This window comes from Mustela erminea, chromosome 4 (assembly GCF_009829155.1).
Source record: "Mustela erminea isolate mMusErm1 chromosome 4, mMusErm1.Pri, whole genome shotgun sequence".
NCBI classification, from domain to species: Eukaryota; Metazoa; Chordata; class Mammalia; order Carnivora; family Mustelidae; genus Mustela; species Mustela erminea.
Window position 1 is genome coordinate 60,332,704 of NC_045617.1, and position 21,508 is coordinate 60,354,211.

A 21,508-nucleotide genomic window follows, 5' to 3' on the forward strand; every position below is an offset into this window, starting at 1 on the left:
AGGGGTCTCACTGATATAATGTTGAGAGAAAGAAACTGGACACAAGATTAAATACTTTATGGTTCCGTTTATAACATGCTCAAAAGCAGCAAACTAATCTTAGATGCTAAAAGTTAGAATAAATAGCAGTCACTGCGAGGGATAATGGTTAGATTATAGGTTCTGAGCAGTGGTTAGATTAAGCTGTACATTTAGGAATCGTGTACTTATGCATACCATATTTCAATAAAATATGTTGAAAAACTAATACGCCAGCTGTTGGAAAGTTTCCTTATTTCGGGTGAAAAAAATGGGTCAAGAAAGAAGAGTGGGGAAGGAATTCCATTCTTTGCTCCATCCTTTGTCACTCATTCTCTTTCCTAAATTGAATGTTCCAATGCCAGGACCTTGCCAGCTCAGCTCCTGAATTCGCAGGTTGGCAACCATCTGGGGCTCCTCCCGCTTGGAGGCGGGTAAGGATGGAACTCTGTAGGGGCGCGAGTGAAAGAGAGGACTCAAATCCCTTCCAATACCACACATTTCAGTAGGAAATGCAGAAACAAGAGCAAAGCTGTGGAAAGAGCAAAGTGCCCGCCGCGGGTCTGCTATTCCCACGGTCTCAGCTGCGGTTCGCTGGGCAGCAGCAGGAGGACTTCCTCCCCTCCCCGCGAACTGTCGGTCAGGTACTTTTATTAATTCCGGAGGGAGAAATCTTTGTTCACAGCAGGATTGTTCTCCGCTAGCTATAAAGGAAAATAAACCACTGAGGATTAGAACAAAGACGCAAATGCTTTGCCTTTTTCTAAAGTTTTTAAATTTAGAGGCTGTACGCGCCGGTGTGCCGCTTCCAGAAGTGAAGCACCTGAGCGTGGACAGACTTCTCACCAAGGCCCCGGTCCTCTTTGGGACGTGGCAGTGTGACTCGCTCTCCCCAGGCAGTAAACTTGCCCCTGTGAGAGGGAATTTGATTAAGCCCAAGTGTGTGGTGCACTTGTCAGGGCACCAGGGCGCATGGAAACTCCAGTGGACTCTCCCGGAAAGGAGAACATGCCCCCCAAATCTCTTTGCAACCTCTCCGAGAGCGCAGAGGTGAATCCGGGCGACTTGGTCCCCGGAGTGTCGGAGAGAGACTTCCTGCCATCCTCCGACGGGACCCGCGCCAAGTTCGCGATCCGCTGCGTGATCCCGTGCCTCTACCTGCTCATCATCACGGTGGGCTTGCTGGGCAACATCCTGCTGGTGAAGATCTTTATCACCAACAGCGCCATGAGGAGCGTCCCCAACATCTTCATCTCTAATCTGGCCGCCGGGGACTTGCTGCTGCTGCTCACCTGCGTCCCAGTGGATGCCTCGCGTTACTTCTTTGACGAGTGGATGTTCGGGAAAGTGGGCTGCAAACTGATCCCAGTGATTCAGCTCACCTCCGTGGGGGTTTCTGTGTTCACTCTCACTGCCCTCAGCGCCGACAGGTGAGGGCGCAGGTGGTGGTGGTTTGGCCTGGAAAAGAGGTGGAGAGGGGGAGGAGGGCCCCTTGGCGGGGGGTTAGGGGGTGGGGGGGTTGGAATGGCTGGGGATGGGCAAGGAGAGAAGGAGAGTGTACCTGGGAATTAGAATAAAAGGAGTTAAAACGGACTGAGCTGTGAAGCTTGAAAAAAATGTATATAACAAAATTATTACTTTTCAGATATTCAACATTGCATTAGTTTGAAAGTAGTTTTAAAAGTGTATATCCTGGTCTTCCTCCTCCCCTGCACACACTTTGGAAATCTTTATTATCTATTTTGTAGAAATGCTTAGAATAATTGGGCAACAGTGAAACTACCATGTAGAAGCTCTTCTTGTGTGCCCAAATTAATAACCTGATAGGTAAGAATGTCTGACTTAATATTAGGGAAATGTTTGATTTTGAGATTTTTCAAATATGGGGAAATATCATTTACACTTATTAACTAAATTCTGTTATTTATTTGAAGTCAAACAACTACAATAGTAAGTGCTCTTTAGACAGATGACTACACATTTTTGTTTTAATATCTCAAGTCAACTGTTTTCTCCCCTCACTCCCAACAGGTAGGTACCAAATTTTAGTGTCTTAAAATGGTGCTGTAAAAATAGATTTTTGATATCAAAACTGCTTTTCACATATTTTCATTGTGGGGAAGTGACCATTATTCTACCTTGCAGATCAGCTAAGTTCAACTGTGTCATTCTCTAGGTGAAGATACTGAGGCCCAGGGAATGTAAATTTCACTGGCAGAACAGAGAGAAGAATCCAGGTCCGCTGACTCATGGTTCAGTGCCCCTACCTCAGTCTCTCTATGATCATGCTTTCAGGCATTTAAGCAGAAAGGATGTCTGGATGAGGATGGTGATGGAATGTCCAATTAGGCAACTGTACGTGGAACCCTGGTCTAATTCCCTTGTGGATAGGATATGGACTTATGCTATTTAGACAAACAATTGGATGATTAAGTTGTTTACTCTCCTCTTCTTTAATTTACATCGTGTTATTAATGGAAAATGAGTCCATCTAAATTTCCTGGTATTTGCAATAATACCCCTCCATCACTCTGGCATTGAAGAGCTCTTCTTCACTGAGGGAAAGACAATGATCACTGGGGAGTTGAGAGCTCCTATCTTTTTAAACCAAATATTATTGACTTTTTGGGTTGTGTCATATTCTTTTTAAATTCACATTCCTATAAAAATAGGTGCCTTTGGGTAGATTATGCACCTCATCTTGCTAATAGGACACTATTTCTATTACCTTTTATGAAGTTTTCTTTGACTCCTATAATTAAAATGTGACTTTTTCATTTAGCTGCCCTTCCTTATCGGATCTATTTTAATTAGAAAGTTAAAAAAGTTCTACTTAATGATTAGAATAAAAGTTAATGAATAGCTATCATTACAATAGTTAAAATTACTATCATTGTGCTTTTATTTCCATAAGTAGCAAGATCCAAGGCTTGAGTATATTTGATGCCATTTTTCTCAACCTATTATCATGGAGCCCACAGGTAAATTGGCTCTGACTGAGCTGAGAGAACATGCTATTCCTCACGTACTTACTGACTTTTTCAGTTTGTTATGTGTGGCAGGTACTCTGCAAATGAAGCACAACAACTTATACTAAGGACAATAAAAAGTGGGTTACCTTTTCTACTTGGTCCAGGTTCTACTTTGCCTTTTAGTGCTTGTTTGGGAAATATAAATTAAGTAACTGAAATCACTAGTGATGAAATGACCCATACATTCCAATATTCAATTAAAGTGGTTTGGAAATGTTTTGCTGGATATTGTCTACATGTGTACTTTGCTTCCAGAACATAGTAATCACATGTTGATAAGTACTTCATCTCCTCATATTTTATTTAAACAAATGTTTTGATTTCCTGTACAATTTGATTACAAATAGAATACTAATATCCCTTAGCACTGTACTTTCTGTGTGTGAGTTTATTACCCTCACAACACTATGAAGTAGGTATTAATATTATTACCATTTTAAACTAAAGTCTTGAAATTAAGCAACACTTTCGTGATCTGGTAACAAGATGGATCTAGCATTTGAGCTCAGTTCAAAGCCCATACTCTTCACATTAAGCCATGTTATTGCTTTCCTTTTTTTTTTTTTTTAAAGATTTTATTTACTTATTTGACAGAAATCACAAATAGACAGAGAAACAGGCAGAGAGAGAGGAGGAAGCAGACTCCCTGCTTGAGCAGAGAACCCGATGCGGGGCTCGATCCCAGGACCCTGAGATCATGACCTGAGCTGAAAGGCAAAGGCTTTAACCCTCTGAGCCACACAGGCGCCCCTATTATTGCTTTTCTAATCGTAAGAAATTATTAATGATCTTTCCTACTAAGAGTAGGAAAATTTCAGTTTGAAACAAAGCACCCAAGAGTAAAAAAGGAAAAATGATTGCAAAAGCTGATTTATTAGATTCAACAAAGGCAACAGAACATCATAAATGTGATTGTAAAATAAATGTCTCAAAATTAAAGAGTAGTTGTAGCACCAGGAACACTAAACAAAGAAAAAATAGAAAACACATACACACAAAACTCAAAACCCTGTTAGTAGGGTTTTTTCTTTTTTTTTTTTTTTTAAAGATTTTATTTATTTATTTGACAGAGAGAGTGAGCACAGGCAGATAGAGTGACAGGCAGAGGCAGAGAGAGAAGCAGGCTCCCTGCTGAGCAAGGAGCCCGATGTGGGACTCTATCCCAGGAGGCTGGGATCATGACCTGAGCCGAAGGCAGCCGCCTAACCAACTGAGCCACCCAGGCGTCCCCTGTTAGTAGGGTTTTTAAACAAGTTTTAAATTCAGTTGTTTGTTAAACCAAATATCCTGTTTTCATGAGATGGCTTGAATGTCTTGCTTAAGAAAAGAGAGAGAGTTTAGAAGTAGAGATCACAGTGATGTAGAAAAAGGAAGAGGAAGATAATTCTATTTCAGAAAGCATACTGGAATGTGATGTGTTCAGTGTTCTAGAGCAGAGACTGACATAAGAAATATAATTCTTATAAATCTACCTTGGGGCCTAAATCACCTTAATCACTAGGGCCAAAGGGTTGTGTGGGTGACACTTTTGGTACTCAAAATTATTATCCTTGGCTTTCCAAACTTTTATGAGAAGTTTCAACTGATTCATCCTTTAGAAAGTTCCTTTCTGCTCACTGTAGGTGTGCCTCAGAGCTGTATCACAGCCAGAGTGTGTCAAGGAGATAACAAGTGTGATCCAGGAGGGTGAGAGTGGTGACTTTTGTTTGGTTTCTACTTTTATCTTGATGAGTTTTTTTGTATTTTGGAAATGTACTTGTTTGCTTGCTCATATTAAATAGTTAATTACAGACACTTGCATAGTCTCTCTGTGGTAGTATATTTTTAACAGTTTTACACACACACACACACACACACACACACACACTCACACACTTACATGTGTGCTGTGAAACTGAGTAGTTTGAGTTCCATAAACGTACTTTGTTTATGTCTGACATTGTAGATCTCTCCTTCACTATCTAATACAGTAGCTTCATTTCCAAGCTTAGAATGTAATTTCTTTGATTCTTGAAGACCTTTCGGCCTCTAAAAGGCCCTAATTAAAATGCAAATAGCTTTTAAGAATGAGTTCTTTTTCTTTTACAGGAAAAATTTCTCAGATTCCTAGTGCCAAATTGCAAACTTTATAATTTTATGTATTTACAAATGTAAAACTAGAAAATTCTTATTGCTTTTTTACGTGTTAACTAAAATGCATTTATAAATTAAATATTAAAAATCTATAAAATAATAAAGGTGAGATTAATATTAATTTAATGTATTGGATTATGTTGTTTTTCTAATATTAAATAGCCAATATTGGATTGAAAGCAAAAGTAATTTTGCACCAAATCTGACTAAAGTGTTAAAATATTCATGATTTCAAACTTCTGTTTGCTTGTTGAAATAATCAGATATAATTTCCTAACTGAGCTGGTTCTGTTAGGTATGAACTTTGAATCATTAACATTATTTGGATATTTTACCAAGGCAAACAGATATTCTCTTTAGTATAATTATTTGTTAAAATAGTGGAACAGATCAAATGTAGGCTCTAGATCTATACTCCCTAGGCTGTAAGAAACATTTTTAGTGGTCTCAATCCAGTGATGGGGCAGGGGAGGGGGCTGAAGGAGGGACTATAGCTAGGATCCTATTATTTTCCTGCAAAAAGGACATTATAGGCTGCCATAATCTGTTTGCTGGGACCAAAACTCAGATACTCATTAACCAGTTAGCCCGGCCTGCAGATGCTTTCTCCTTCGGTCTGGAGCCCTGGGTAGCATGTGATCCTTCGGTCTGGAGTCCTGGGTAGCATGTGAGAAGGCTTTCTTCTCTGCACTGACATTATATATTTCTTAGTGTATTTCTAAACTCTTCTGGAGAGTTCAGATTCCCCACTTGCCCTGATAACCCATTTTATCAGAGTGAGGGCTTTCTTATTGTCAAGTTGTTCCAAAAGAATTTAAGGGAGCTTAAAAATAAAGATACAAACAACATACAACAGAAATAAAAATGGGAGGAAACCCAGGTAGAGGAAAAATAAAAAGTTGAAGACTATATGGTGACTTATACTACCACAAAATGTGAGTCAAATGTTTGTCTGCAAGCTTTCTGGCTGCCAATGCAAAAAGGACATTTTTTTCCCATTACAAGTGCTCAATGTTATTTTTATGTAGTCATAAAACAGGATAAATTATAACCTACATTTAATTTATTGGTTTTTAATTTGAATATGTACTTTTTTGTTAAACAATAGTTGTTATATTTGACTCCAATAAGTCAAATGCTTCTATCTTATATCCTTTTTCTCTTCTCTTTAGAAAGACTCTAAATACCACATTGGAGGCACTGGATAATTTTTACATTATTCACACTATTGCCATAACTTATACATGACTTTATAGTTTTTGAAGATTATTTTGAAGCTATTCATCCACCTTGATCTGAAATGTTTGGGACACGCTATAAATAAGAAGGAACGCACCAGGCATGTGAATGCTAGTCCTACATTTGTTAGGTTCAAATGTTCTAGCTGGAGAAGATGATAAAATAGTGCAAAACACGTGCTCATAATGCAGTTATTTTCTTCATTTGCAAATTAAGAATAATGTCTTCAACTGTAGGATTGAGGGACTATAGCTAGGATCCTATTATTTCCCTACCTGCATTTTGAGCAGAGAAAGACCAAAAGAGGAAAAGGGACACTTGTATTGGTGAAGCAGCTGGGTGATGAGTTCTGTCTCTGGGGGTCTACTCATCCTGCTACTCCATGTTGCAACATCTCAGACAAGTCTTTCAGTTAATAATTTATACTGATTCTGTTTGGCCCACTTCTCAGTGGAAATAAAGACGCTCTAAGATGTACCTGTCAGTCTTTTGCCTGTAATGTTACGTTTAAATAGGGGCCCATCTGCTCTGGCTGAGCCAAGAGGTCAGACAATGAAGTTCAACAACACTTTCCTTATTATTATTTGTCCCAGACTTACAGTTCCTGTTTATGTATTCCAGGAATGAAATAACAATATACTTTGGTTCTTCCAGTTGCTGATTCCTCAGGAGGGTTGACCAGATTCCAAGGTCTTTAAAGATTTTAATTGCATTTTTATTTTCTCATTTTCAAGTTCTTTTTTTAAAAAAAATATTAAAATGAGTATAGTTGATATACAATGTTCTATTAGTTTTAGGTGTATAATATAGTGAGTCAACTTCTCTATTATTCTATGCTCATCACAAGTGTAGCTACCATCGGTCACAATGTAACACTATTATGATAACATTGATTATGTTTCCTATGCCCTTCCTCTTATTCTTATGACATTCACCATGTAATGGAAGCTTGTATCTGCCACCCTCCTTCACCCATTTTCTCATCCCCTCACCTCCCTTCCCTTTGGCAACCATTAGCTCATTTTCTGTATTTGTAGATCTGCTTCTACTTTTTTATTGTTTTATTCATTTGTTTTGCTTTTCGGGATCCACACATGAAAGAAATCATATGGTATTTATCTTTCTCAATCTGACTTATTTCTCATAGCATAATATCTTCTATGTCCATCCATGTTGTCACAAATGGCATGATCTCATCCTTTATTGTGGTTGTATAATATTCCATTTAATAAGTTCTTACTTAAAGTTTTTTAGTTAATCCTGACTTGTTTATTTATTGCATTTCTAGAAAAGTTGATGTTGGTGTGAGGTGTAGACAGATGATTCTCTTCTGGAAAGAGTTGATTCAATATTCAGTACAAGATATATGCTATATTTGTGTATTTACTTTCCATTATTATGTTCACTTTTGAATCGATATATAGATTTTAGATAACATTTATGTAGCCAGTAGATTATTTTTAGCTCTATGGAGAACTCTACCCACATCCCAAATATACTGACAACTGGTATTTGGAAAGTTCATTTGTTTATTTTCTATACAAAATGATACATATCTTCATTACATTTCCTTTTTTTATTGTTGTTTTTGCTCCTCTATTATTATTTGTTTTTGTATGATCAATGTTATTTTCAGTTTTAATCCAGGCTCCAAAGTGATGAACCAGCTTAATACTGCTAGGTTCAAACTTAATGAGCTGTCTCTTAACTTACTGTTTTAATTACTGATACAGAATACTCATTGTTATTAGGTTCATGGTCTATCTTTGTGAATGCCACTATTTACTGAGGTTCTGGGCAGTATTTTCTATTTCCAGTTACTCATGGATCTTCAATGGGAACAAAAATAAATGCTAACCATTTATTTATCTCTAGCCTTTCCCTTGATTTATCTATTTGCTATTAGGTTTTGATTTTTGTCTTCTGCAGATTTTCATTAAGAATATTTTTTCAACTTTCAGTGTAGACCTTCTTTACTTTTATTGTTTGTGGAAATTTGGGGGGAATATTTCAAAAATAAAAATTTTTAATAATTGTGATTTACTTTAAATTAATTTTTGGAAGAGAATCACATTTTAAGGGATAACCAAGCATTAAACATCTCACGAGAAACCAGTTTTAGATTATTAGACCAGGACCTAGAGATGACTGTATTTACATTGATTTGATGAAAATGCAGTTTTTAGAAATGACTCAAGAAATATGAAATGGGGGCACCTGTGTGGCTCAGATAATTGTCTGCCTTCAGCTCAGGTCATGATCCCAAGGTCCCGGGATCAAGCCCCATGTCATTTGGATCCCTGCTCAGTAGAGAGCCTCCTTCTCCCTCTTCCTCTGCAAGCTGCCCTGTCTGCTTGTGCTCTCTTTCTCTGTCAAATAAATAAATAAATAAATAAATAAATAAATAAAATCTTTAAAAAGATATGAAATGTTACTTGCTAGTACTATTGAGGCTTAGTTTCTCCCATAAAAAATGATCATTAAATTGAGAAAACGTGCTTACAGACATATCTTCTTTCCACTTAAAAATACCACTGACTTTCAAAGAACAAGGCAGTCAAATGTCTAAAAATTAGTAGCATAGACAAAGCATTTAGTTTTTCAGTTGTATCTGCAATGTGCAATAAACTGAAAAAAATATATAGACTCTGAAGTCACAAGATAATCTTGTGTGAATCCTGAGTCATCTGTCTACTGGCTATCATTTCAACCTCATTTGATCCCTTAATCTCAATGATCTTTTCTGTTAAATGGGTACTTAAATTAATTTTACTGCACAGGATTATTTTGTGAAATGACATAATTAATATGAAAGCATTTTTAAATAGTATGTAGCTGTATAACTACTTATACTATGTCAACTATGTGTCAGGATGACAAATAACTCATTCATTCAAACCAATGTGTATTCACATATGCAGTTAATTATTAGGTAATAGGCACTGAAGTGGAGAACAAAATGGGCCTATTGAAAAATTAATGGAAATGAGCTCTCTACCTTCTATAGGCCTTCTCCAATTCCTTTAATCATAGACTGGCTAGCTCCAACCTGTTGCCTTCACTAACATGATTTGTCATTGTCATTCTTCTTCTGACACTTTCATATGTCATTTAAATTATACACTTAAAAAAAAAGATTTTATTTATTTATTTGACCCATAGAAAGAAGTCACAAGTAGGCAGAAAGTCAGGCAGAGGGAGAGGGGGAAGCAGGCTCCCCGCTGAGCAGAGAGCCCAATATGGGGCTCGATTCCAGGACTCTGAGATCATGACCTGAGCTGAAGGCGGAGGCTTAACCCACTGAGCCTCCCAGGTGCCCCTTAAATCATACACTTTAATGGGTTAAAAACAAAATAATTGATGGGGGGAAGCATAAAGAACAAATGGAATTGCTGAGCCTCTGTAATTGAATCTGGTATCTCTCATCCTTTCCAAAGTTACATCCCACTTCTATTACATTATTTTTAAAAAGATTATTGTTTTAGATATTCTGTTCTATGATCTTGAATAGATAATTTTAAACAATAAATTTATTAATTTTATTCACAATAAGCTTTACTGCTACAAGCTATAAATATGTTTAAAACGTGTGGACTGGATGGGTGTCATATGCAACGAATGAATCACTGAACATTATATCAAAAACTAATGATATACTATATGTTGACTAATTGAATTTAAATTAAAAAAATAATGAAACATGATGTGAGGCATGATCTCAGGGTCCTTGGGTGGAGCCCTGTGGTTAGGCTCCATGCTCAGCAGGGAGTCTGCTTGAGTATTCCCTCTTCTTCTCCCTCTGCCCTTCCCCTGCTTACATGTGCATGCTCTCTCTTTCTCTCTCAAACAAACAAATAGATCTTAAAAAAAAAAAAAAGAATGAAAGAAAGAAAGAAGGCAAGCATGATGTGACATATTGTAAAGGGCATGCCTCTAATTCTTAACACTGAACTTTCACTGGATTCCCAATACTCTCCACTGATGAATGCGTGTCCTTTGCATCAGGCAAGTTCATGGGGATCATGTGGAAAATGCTCATGGCCACAGTCAATCTTTTTTTTTTTTTAATTAAAGATTTTATTTATTTATTTGACAGAGATCACAAGTAGGCAGAGAGGCAGGCAGAGAGAGTGAGAGGGAAGCAGGCTCCCTGCAGGACTCAATCCCAGGACCCTGAGATCATGACCTGAGCCGAAGGCAGCGGCTTAACCCACTGAGCCACCCAGGTGCCCTCACAGTCAATCTTCTTAAAAGGTGGTTTCTTAAAACTGATTTATATTTAGAATCATTTGAAAATCTTAGTAAAATGCAGAAACTCACATTTTTACATCCTAGAGACTCTGTGCCAGTAAGTCTGGGGAGAAACCCAATACTGTTTTCAGCTCTAGGTGATTCTGAATAAATTGATCTAGCTTGGGCATCACTGGACTAGACTACATATCCATCTCTAACATCTATTCTCCCCTTAATGTGATAACCAAAGACCACCCCACTCTACCAAAACTACTTTAAAAAAGTGATCTCCTTGCTGCTCAGACCATATTTCCTTATTAGTTCAACAAATGTTCACTGAGAAATTACTATGGGTCAGGCATTGTGTTTTGCACTTTAGATACAACAGTAAGCAAAAGGATGTTTCTGTTTTTATTTTTAGAGGTATTTGACACAGAGGGTCTTTATTTTTTGAAATTTTCTTTCTCTTGCTTCCACAGTATCTTTCTTTCCATTGTCAGATTGTTCACATTTAAACTCTTTGCTGGCCTCTAATGAAAGAAGGATAAGGAAAAAAAAGAAACTATGGATAATGCAACTAGTAGGTTTACAGAAATGTGTAGATGGAGACATTGAGATATTGAGATGACTATTTTTTGTTACATACGTTGTAATATGATTATATTCCATTACCCTTTACATTAAATTTAGACAGATATGATAAGTGTAAGATTCAAAACAAAAATTAATGAAGAAACCTATCTGTTTATTAATATTTAATACATGAGGGGCACCGGGGTAGCTCAGATGGTTAAACATCCGTCTTTGGCTCAGGTCATGGGATAGAGCTCCACATCGGGCACCCAGCTCAGCGCAGAGTCTGCTTCTTCTTCTCCCTCTGCCTCTTCTTCTTTGCTCTCTGTCTCTCTCTGTCTGTCTCTCTCTCTCTCTCTCTCTCTCAAATGAATAAATAAAATGTTAAAAAAATATTTAATACATGAATGGTAATTATGTTTTCTTTAATCCCTTTTTTCTCTTTAATCCCTTTTGATTGATATTTTCTAGTTTTCCATTAAAGATACCTTTCTGAGACTATCTGAAAGAAAAAAAAATTGTTTTTCATACATGTGTTATGCTACTAAATTTAATGAGATAGTTTGCATACTGAGGGACTGTTTCATTCCTACATTTTTATAAATATTTAAAGGAAGGATGATTAAACATGTCCTTACTAATTTGTGCTGTATTGCTTGACTTTTTATCCTTTCAAAGATGTATGTACATAAAACATTGATTTAAAACTTACCCTCTGACAATTATGTGATATTTAAATACTAATAATAACACTTCAGTAATCTGTTGTAAACTGTGATTTCTGGCTTTAGAGAACTGACAGTACTCCCCCTTTCCATTGCACATATGTCATTTAGGGAAAGAGCCAAAGTCTATTTCCCTTCCTTGCAGGACATGACCAGTAATCGACCCTGTTGGAAAGGCCTTCTCTACCCAAGTCTTATATTCCCACAAGGTTTCTTACTTCTAAATCAAGAATTCTAGATCTGTTGCTGGTTCTACTATGGCAATCTTGTCAGAATGAAAGAGTTACAACTTTCATTCCTCTTCACAGTTTCCCTAACATGCTTTATGTTTATGTGGTTAGATGTGAGGTGGGAATAAAGGTAGGGGAGTGATGTTTGTTTTCCTCCCACTCCTCATTTTTTTTTATTTTATTTTACTTATTTATTTGAGAGAGAGAGAGAGAGAGACAGGGGCAGAGGCAGAGGGAAAGGGAGAAGCAGACTCCCCACTGAGCAGGGAGCCTGATGCTGGGCTCTATCGCAGGACCCTGACATCATGACCTGAGTCAAAGGCAGATGCTTAACCGACTGAGCCACCCAAGCACTCCTGACTTTCCTCTTTTTTAAATCTACAAAGGAAAGTTCGGAAAATTCTTTTGAGTTTTCTGATAATCTAACAGGGAAAGCTAGTTAATTGATCAATTTTTAGTAATCATCACCACTCCCCAAAACTTCTCTGGTCTTTTCTCATCTCCTCCATGTATAAAAGAATTTACCATCAGCTTTTTGTACTTTGATCTTAAATATTAATTGGAAGGTAGTAGATATCTAACTTTTTAGGAGAAATTCTAGCATAAAGAAACCAAACAAATAAAAGTCTTTGAATGTATTAGTTAGTTTGTTTGTTTGTTTTGGTTTACTATCTATTTTAATTATATTTCCATGAATTTCAAGAACAGCTTGCAATTAATATAAAAAAAGCAATGCCTGGGTGGCTCAGTGGTTTGGGCCTCTGCCTTTGGCTCAGGATCCTGGGATGGAGCCCTGGGTAGGGCTCTCTGCTCAGCAGGGAGTGAGCCTACTCCTCCCCACCCCCGCCTGCCTCTCTGCCTGCTTGTGATCTCTGCCTGTCAATAATAATAAATAAATAAACAAAATCTTAAATAAAAATTAAAAATAAAAAAGCAAAGACGGACAACTGAGCATACAAAAAGAAAAAAATGGATTCACAGTGAAAATACAGTTACTGGACTCTGTGAAGGGAACAGTACTCCCCTTTCCATTATATGTATATCATTTAGGGAAAGATCCAGAGTGTATTTCCCTTCCTTATACGATACATGACCAGTAATTGACCCTGTTGGAAAGGCCTTCTGTACCCAGGTCTTATACTCCCACTAAGTTCCTTACTTCTAAATAGTTTTGGATTTTATTATGACAAAAAAATTTTTTTTTTTGCTTGAAACTTTGGAGAAGTTGTGCTGTTATTTTTAGCTATTATTGAAATTATATGAGAAAGAGACGTGAAAATTTTTTTTTTCTGAAATAGTTCCATAGACATATAATAAGAACTTATATTCATAAGAATAGTATACTGTGCAAAAGAGTGATTTGAAAACTAGGAAGAACTTCTAGAAATTAAAAATATGATAGCAGAAATTTAAGAAGTCAGAAGAAAGAATTAAAGCTAAAGCTAATGAAGTATCTTAGAAAGTAAAACCAAAAAGAAGGTGGAGATGAGCTGATTAAAATAGAAGATGAAGACAGAGTAATTGAGATTCAAGCACTGGGACTCCAATTATCCAATAAGGTAGTGGAAGAACTTTTTTAAAAAAAAGTAAATTCAGGAACATGGAAAATTATACAAATAGAACTGATCAAGTAGCAACTACAGGTAAGTCAGAGACATGTTTAAGAAAGAAAACATAATATATTACTTAATCTTGCAGTGTGAGATACTTCTTTAGTAATAATAAGAGTATAGTGACTACTTTATAAACATTTCATATAGCATACTAAATCAGGAAGTTGACAATGTGAGGAATAAAGGTGAAATAAGAGAGAAAAATCTTCAAATTCCATAACAGGATGTTGAAAGCAAATGTCTATAATATTTATTTCAAGAGACAGTGGCAGAAGGACATTTCTTAGACATATGGAGGTAATGATGTGAAATTGGTTCAACCCAGGAGCAGGACCTGAAATGAAATCAGGAGCTACTATTTTTCTTTATAGGCTTGTAGTGCTTTCTGATTAAAAACAAAAACAAAAACAGAACAAAACCAAAACCTCTTTGAATAGATTAATCTAATTAAAAAAAAAAACCAGAAAAAAAACCCAGCTCATTCTAGTTACTGATTGTAATTCTTCTTTTAGTTGCTTAAGAACATCCAGTTAAGCCGAATGGGGAGGGAACACATGCCTACTGTCTTCTGCCATGTGCAAAGTCTGGGTAAAATAAATGCATTACGTATGCTACTTTATTTAATTTGCTGTCAAGGCCCTTTGCTGTTGTTCTACTTTAAAATTTATATGTTTCTTGTTATACATGGGAAGACTCTAGATAAAAATATGGATCTTCTCATATTGAGGGCCTGGGAATAACATTTGATACAAATTAGGAAGGAGAAAGAGAGGCTCCCTTCAGGCTGGGAGCTGTTCCTCTTCTGCAGGCAATGGGAAACAGCTTCAGAGGACCTCAGAAGATCTTACCTGCTTATTATGGTTCTTGAAATATTCTGAATTTTTTAGAACACCAGACTAAATTAAATATAAATAAGGAGAATGTACAGAGTCATGGAATGGTTAATATCTGCTAATTGGCAGTCATGGTAATAGACGCTCTCTCCTTTTTTTATAAAAAAAAACATTGAGAGAAATGTTTTTATCTCCACCTTATAGATAAAGAAGATCTTAAGTGATTTTCCAAAGGATATCGGAGATAAGACAATGGCTCAGATTTGTTTGACTAAAATCACTTTTTACCGTATCATGTTACCTTCTAGGTTTACTGGAGCTGAAATATTTTCAGAAAAAAATATAATTTGATGTCCACACATGATTTTGGTTTGTTTGTATTATTATTACCCTAAAGTGTGTGACTGAGTTCGCCGTTTGGATTGTTTAAGCCCTGTGTCCTGGAGTGCGGTTCCTTTTACCATTATGATGCTTTTAAACAGGAAGAGAGGATTTCATGAGGTCTCCACATAAAATAAATTTGAACTGCAAAGAGACAGACTGTTATTTCAGCTTCAGTTCTTACAGTTCTTATGATTGAATTATGGCAGAAATCCCTGTTTAGATTAGTCTGTAAGATTTACTGATGTCCTCAGGAAAAATTGGGAGACTCAGGCTCAAAAGCTGAAGGAGAGTATCGAGATAGAACTTAGTAACATTATTTTGTAGTCATTTTGTAATTTAGGTTTGTTGTATATTATAGCCATTTTGGTAATGATAACTTTTTTAATGTAATAATTTAAATACAAATATTCAACAAATTATTGATTTAGAATAAGACTTGTGAAAGAGGTAAGCAAATTAATGCAATTTGGGGAATGATTGTTTAAAATCTTTCCCTTTCTCTTTCCTGTCTTCTGTGCTAATAAGCAGTGGAATGATTTGCAGACAGACAAACAGCGGAGATACGAAGTCTTCCATATACTACAAAACAGCAAGCGAGTAATGGAATATTAGCAAGTAGCATCTCCTTCTCCTCTCCCCACCTACCTCCTTTCCTTCTTCTCTCTTTCTCCTCTTTACATTTTTCTTCTAAGAGAGTGATGTGAGGCATGTTGTCTTTCCAGGTACAGAGCCATTGTCAACCCCATGGACATCCAGACATCCGGGGCGGTGCTGTGGACCTGCGTGAAGGCGGCGGGGATCTGGGTGATCTCCCTGCTGCTGGCGGTTCCAGAAGCCGTGTTTTCAGAAGTGACGCGCATTGATAGCTTGGAAAATGGCAACTTCACCGCGTGTATACCTTACCCTCAGACGGATGAATTACACCCAAAGATTCATTCAGTGCTCATCTTCTTGGTCTATTTTCTCATTCCACTGGCTATTATTAGCGTTTATTATTATCATATTGCAAAGACCTTAATTAAAAGTGCACATAATCTTCCTGGAGAATACAATGAACATACTAAAAAACAGGTAAGATTGGTAGGGGTGTGTGTGTGTGTTCCGGATGTGTGTGTTCCGGGTGTGTGGGTCAGATGCCTTAGCTGCTATTTTCTGTTCTGTTTCATGGGTTCTCAGTACTGTGAAAGATTAGAACAGGGTCACAGTGCACTGCATTTGCATTAGCCTGGACTAGAAGGGATGGTGTGCCCGGAGGAGGAGGGGAGACACCTCAGATATGTGGCCATGTTACAGCTCTGTAGAGGTCCAGTGAAGTCCAGCTTATCTGCCATCTGGGCCTGGAGCTGTTAAAACTTAATGTCTTTGAAGGCTTTTCCTTACCTGTAAATGTTAATGCATAAAAACAATATAAACCAGAAAATTAAAATTTCAAGTATAAATTTATTTAATTATTGTCTCTCCTCCCATTAGCCCATTAAGGATGACAGAAAATCTGGGAGAAGGATTCATCAGGAAAGGACTGTAGGACACGGTCTGGGAACTGGGGTTGCTGTTTGGGTAGGATGCCAGAATAGGGCTATGGGAACAGAAGGCAGAGAACAAGGGTGAGAGTGATCCAGAGGTGGCTGGCGCTGAAGTCATATTTTCTTTAACTCAACTTTATAGCTTGTCCTATAAAAATCATATGCTAATTTAAAAATTACAGATGTACCTTACGCAGTCATTCTTCCTTAAGGAATATACAGAGATGCTAACTTAAGGTAAAACAAATTGTGTTAATCCACAAATAGCTGGAAATACTGTCTAGTGGGACAGAGTTTCAAATTATGCTTTTATGGACTCTCAGAGAGGAAATTCTTCCAAAGGATTTTGTAGGTACAGGGAGGTTTAGTTAGGTCTTCACCAATTTTAAGGCATGTTGAATGGCAGATCATTAAAATTTGCTAGGTTGTAAATGGAACCACGGACTGGGGCGGTGCACGCTTCAACAACAGCAGAATGTCGAGAGAGTTCTTGCATGGAAGGTGACCTCTATTTATTGATGACCATCAACATCAGAGATCCAACTTCTTTAAAAGCCAAAAAATCAACCATCACTAAAGTAATTATAGATAAGTTAATAGGTTTATTATCTAAATATCTAGCATCATTGAAACAAAAAAAATTTCAGGTCATGGCCTCAATGCACTTTTTCCTTTGCCCTCTGATCCAATTTGTTTATCAATTGGAATATTTGAGTTTTTGCTTTGGTTTCTAAAATTGAGTTCCTCTTACCCTCCCACCTCCACTTTTGTTATTTAAAATGTCCTTAGTTCTGCCTTATTTTTGTGAATTTCTCTATTGGGACTTCTAAACTCTGGCTGGGTAGCTAGGCTTGTTATCAGCTATGAAGTAATCTCAATGCCAATAGCCTACCTGTGCATTTGAGTCTCTAAGTACATGCTGCCCTAAGATTGTTCCACCCATATTCCACCTGCTAGGGTGGACACTGCTTCATAACCTAAATTTCACAGTTGAGTTTCTTAATATTCCCAGGTTGCTTAACTCATACCACTAGGATACATCTGGGGTACCACATTTCTTTCCTCCTCTTTACTGCATCTTTATTTGCTTCCCCGGTTCACCACTCACTATGGTTTTCTTTGGCATATTCTAATTCACTATCAATAGTTTTAGCTCAGGAAATATCATTTTGCCTACTATCAATACCCTTTGATAAATTAAGTTTTCACACTCATGTTGCCTCATTTAAATATTTAAGGAAGCAAGACAAATATGAGCTAAACCTTGAACTCTAGATGTTAGAAAATGATTTTTAGATTAAAAAGATTTATTTCCAATACTTGAATTTTGTCTGTCACATTCCTGAAGGCTTTCTTATAAAACAGTAAATGCAGTATCTAAAGTTTAAGAAAAGAAAGAAAATATCTTTTTATTTTTAAAGGTAACCTAACATAGTAATACTTATAGGATTGATCGTTATGTCAGAAGGTTTTGATTTATGTAAGTGAGAAGTTTAAATCTCAAGGTTAGTTTTTTTTTTTTTTTTTTGTGGAATAGGGATTTAAAAAGTCATGCTGTATTTCAATTACCCTGATTAAAACAAATCTAATCTTAAGTATATTGTGTGGTTCATTAATTTAATGGATTTAACACAAACTCATGATTTATATTAAAGTGAACACAGAAGACTAAGCAACAGGAAAGTAGTTAAGAATTAGAATTTTTATGTGTCACATTTTAACATGAGGACATAGCTATTTATTAATAGTTTATCATCTAGTCTTGTAGAGGCTGTCAAATATTTTTAGATGAAAGGGTATAGTGACCAAAATAGGCTTTGTCAAACTGTTGAAATCATCACTTTATTGAGGAAAATAATTTTTGTGTTTTTAGATGCATTTGCATGCCATGGTAAATTTTACTTTTTGCACCATGATATTTTGCGTGTGGGTGGTTCCATTTTCATTTTAACCAGTGGAACTGTTTCCTTGTATTTGCAGATGGAGACACGGAAGCGCCTGGCTAAAATTGTGCTAGTCTTCGTGGGCTGCTTTGTCTTCTGTTGGTTTCCAAATCACATTCTCTACATGTATAGGTCTTTCAATTATAATGAGATTGACCCATCTCTAGGCCACATGATTGTCACCTTAGTTGCCCGTGTTCTGAGCTTTTGCAATTCTTGTGTCAATCCATTTGCTCTTTATCTACTCAGTGAAAGCTTCAGGAGGCATTTCAACAGCCAGCTCTGCTGTGGGAGGAAGTCCTATCAAGAGGGATCAACCAGCTACCTTCCCAGCTCTTCTGCAGTGCGTATGACATCTCTGAAAAGCAATGCTAAAAACATGATGACCAATTCAGTTTTACTAAATGGACACAGCATGAAGCAGGAAATGGCATTGTGATTTGAGCTATTCAACTCACTATGTGAACTGAACTTACTCACCTTTCTATCTCCACTGAGCAGAGCAGAAAGAAACAACTTCCTCATTCTTACTATTGCTCAGCTAATTCATGAGGTGATTTCATGATTGACTCAGAAAACGCAAGACAAATACAGCTAGCATTCTTTTCTGAATAGGACTTTAAATTACATTGAAAAATATATACATCTCACATTAAAAGTCATCAAGATGCAGTTCTACATGTGTATAAATTAGTATTGCTTCAGAATTTAAGCTGTTGTTAGAGCCAACTCTAATGAATTTATCTTAAATTTGTTTTATCTTGAAGCATGAAATGAATTCCTATATTGACTTGATGATTCAGTGAGGGTAATAGTCAAACTCCTATTATTTGAAATACAATATTATAATATAAACAAATTTCTTGGTGAATTTTATTCCTAAGCAGTGCATGTATTTATCTCCTTTGTTTAAATAAAATAGAAAATTCAAAAGGTAGAGCTTAATCACAAGTCCATTATACTTATTTATTATGATTCTTTGTGTGATTAATCATAATTTATAGAGATAGCTTATGTCTGTAACTTTTAGGTGCGTGATTAAAGATATGAGGACATTTGATTATGAATAGTAAAATAGATATCATATGCATATGGTTGATTTTACATTATGAGTGTGAAATAGTTATCATATGTTCTAAAACTGTATCTTAGAAAATGGCATGGTCATTTTTGTATACATTGCTAAGTCCCTTAATATGTAGAAGTTTCTGTATGAATACAATAAGATTAGTGTAATTCTGGGGGGTTCAGTTTGACAAGTGTATGAAATCTCATTTAAGCACATTTACTCTGCATAGTTCCAGTTTTTTCTGAATAAATATTTTAGATATTTCACCAAAATGCAAACATGGCCTTGATTAAATTCTAAAAGCTACCCCTTCTTAGATTTGTATCTGTAAGTCTAACATTTGAATTAATGTATTTTGTGCCATTTCTCTTTCCGAATTTGGTAAATAGAAAACTCTGTTAATATATTAAGCTCTTTCCTAAACACCCCTAAGCCATACTATTTAAGATATGAAATATTCAATCATATGCAGCAATGGGAAAAATAAACACAAGCAAATTGTCTATGGTGGTCGATAATAATAATGGTAATGAACATTAATCAAGGGTTTTTCCTGTTCTAGGCATAATCCTAAAGCTTTATCATTTTTATTTATCTAATTTAATATTCAGTATAAACCCGAACATACAAAAGAGAAAGATCAAATTTTTGCAAATTTTGAACAATTATATCCAATCACATATTGTCAGGGCACTAAACTTAGACTTTATTCACTTCATGATAAATTCATCTCTGAAATATGTCCTCTCATTATCCTTATTTTATAGATTAGAAAATTGAGATCAGAACTATTAAGGAAGTTATTAAAGAGGACTTTCACAGCCTTGTGTGCAAGGTGAGATCTAAATCCAGATGCTTCACCACAGTGCATGCACCATTATCCCAACACAATTCACAGAGTTGTAATTCTCTTCTATCTCGATTAGTTGTCTTTAACCTTTGCAAAACTTGTTGCTCTACTCACCACAAAGGTGCAGAATATTACACACAAATTATTCATGGACTCTGAGTGTCTTTAAATGTTTTAAGCCTCAACCATTAAAATCTAAAGAAACAAGAGTAATCTTTGGTCCACATATAATCTTTCTCTTTTCTAGCATTAAGATGATGGTAGAAGTATGTATTAGAAGTATATGTAAGAATATTACAAGGTATACGCAAATACATATATATATATGTATACACACATATATGTTTCTCATATATATACACAAATACATGAAATATATGCTATATATGTATGAAACTATATGTATATGTATATATGAAGCTAAAGGAATATACATAACATCTTTATAAAGTCCCAAGAATGTAAAGTTTACAAAAATAACATTTTTTATATAATCTGTTATCTGATTTGTTTTTCAGGAATAGAAAACATTTTTTAGGAGATATTTTAGAAAAATTTTTAAATTTATACTTTTTCATTAAAAATATTTTTTTCTAATGACACTAATGGAATAATGATAGCACCAGACTTCTGTTTTCCTCCTTTAAACAAAGAATTTTAACAGCCACATGTCTGATCATACAATATTATCAATATTATCAAACTTTTGTCGGCCTTTTATTTTATTTATTAATTTTTTATTTTATTGGCTACATTTAAAAAATTTCCTTTCTGGTTGCTGTTAATACTGAGAGTCAGAATTTCTTTTTTTTTTTTTTTAAAGGTTTTATTTATTTATTTGACAGATAGAGATCACAAGTAAGCAGAGAGGCAGACAGAGAGAGAGAGAGAGGAGGAAGCAGGTTCCCTGCTGAGCAGAGAACTGGATGTGGGGCTCATGGATCCCAGGACCCTGGGATCATGACCTGCGCCTAAGGCAGAGGCTTTAACCCACTGAGCCACGCAGCGCCCTGAGAGTCAGAATTTCTTAATATTGAGCCCTGAAGTTTGGAGACTGTCAATACTTAGAACTCTGTTCATAAATTAAGCAGGTTGAAGATTATCTGTGCA

At 36.1% G+C, this 21,508-nt stretch overlaps 1 protein-coding gene across 1 annotated transcript; it reads left to right on the forward strand.

Moving 5' to 3' along the window:
• Positions 1 to 491: 491 nt before the first annotated feature.
• NMBR (neuromedin B receptor) lies at positions 492 to 19,434 on the forward strand. The gene is made up of 3 exons (XM_032338330.1): positions 492 to 1,448; positions 15,736 to 16,084; positions 18,517 to 19,434. Exons 1-3 carry the CDS (start codon positions 991 to 993, stop codon positions 18,916 to 18,918), a joined length of 1,209 nt encoding a protein of 402 aa, XP_032194221.1. The 5' UTR covers positions 492 to 990; the 3' UTR covers positions 18,919 to 19,434.
• Positions 19,435 to 21,508: the final 2,074 nt, after the last annotated feature.

Excerpts from the sequence above, each read along its gene's own strand:
- NMBR (XM_032338330.1), top strand. The coding sequence starts at position 991 with ATGGAAACTCCAGTGGACTCTCCCGGAAAGGAGAACATGCCCCCCAAA. Across the intron at positions 1,449-15,735 it reads ACTGCCCTCAGCGCCGACAG|GTACAGAGCCATTGTCAACC; the intron begins GTGAGGGCGCAG and ends TTGTCTTTCCAG. Across the intron at positions 16,085-18,516 it reads ATGAACATACTAAAAAACAG|ATGGAGACACGGAAGCGCCT; the intron begins GTAAGATTGGTA and ends TTGTATTTGCAG.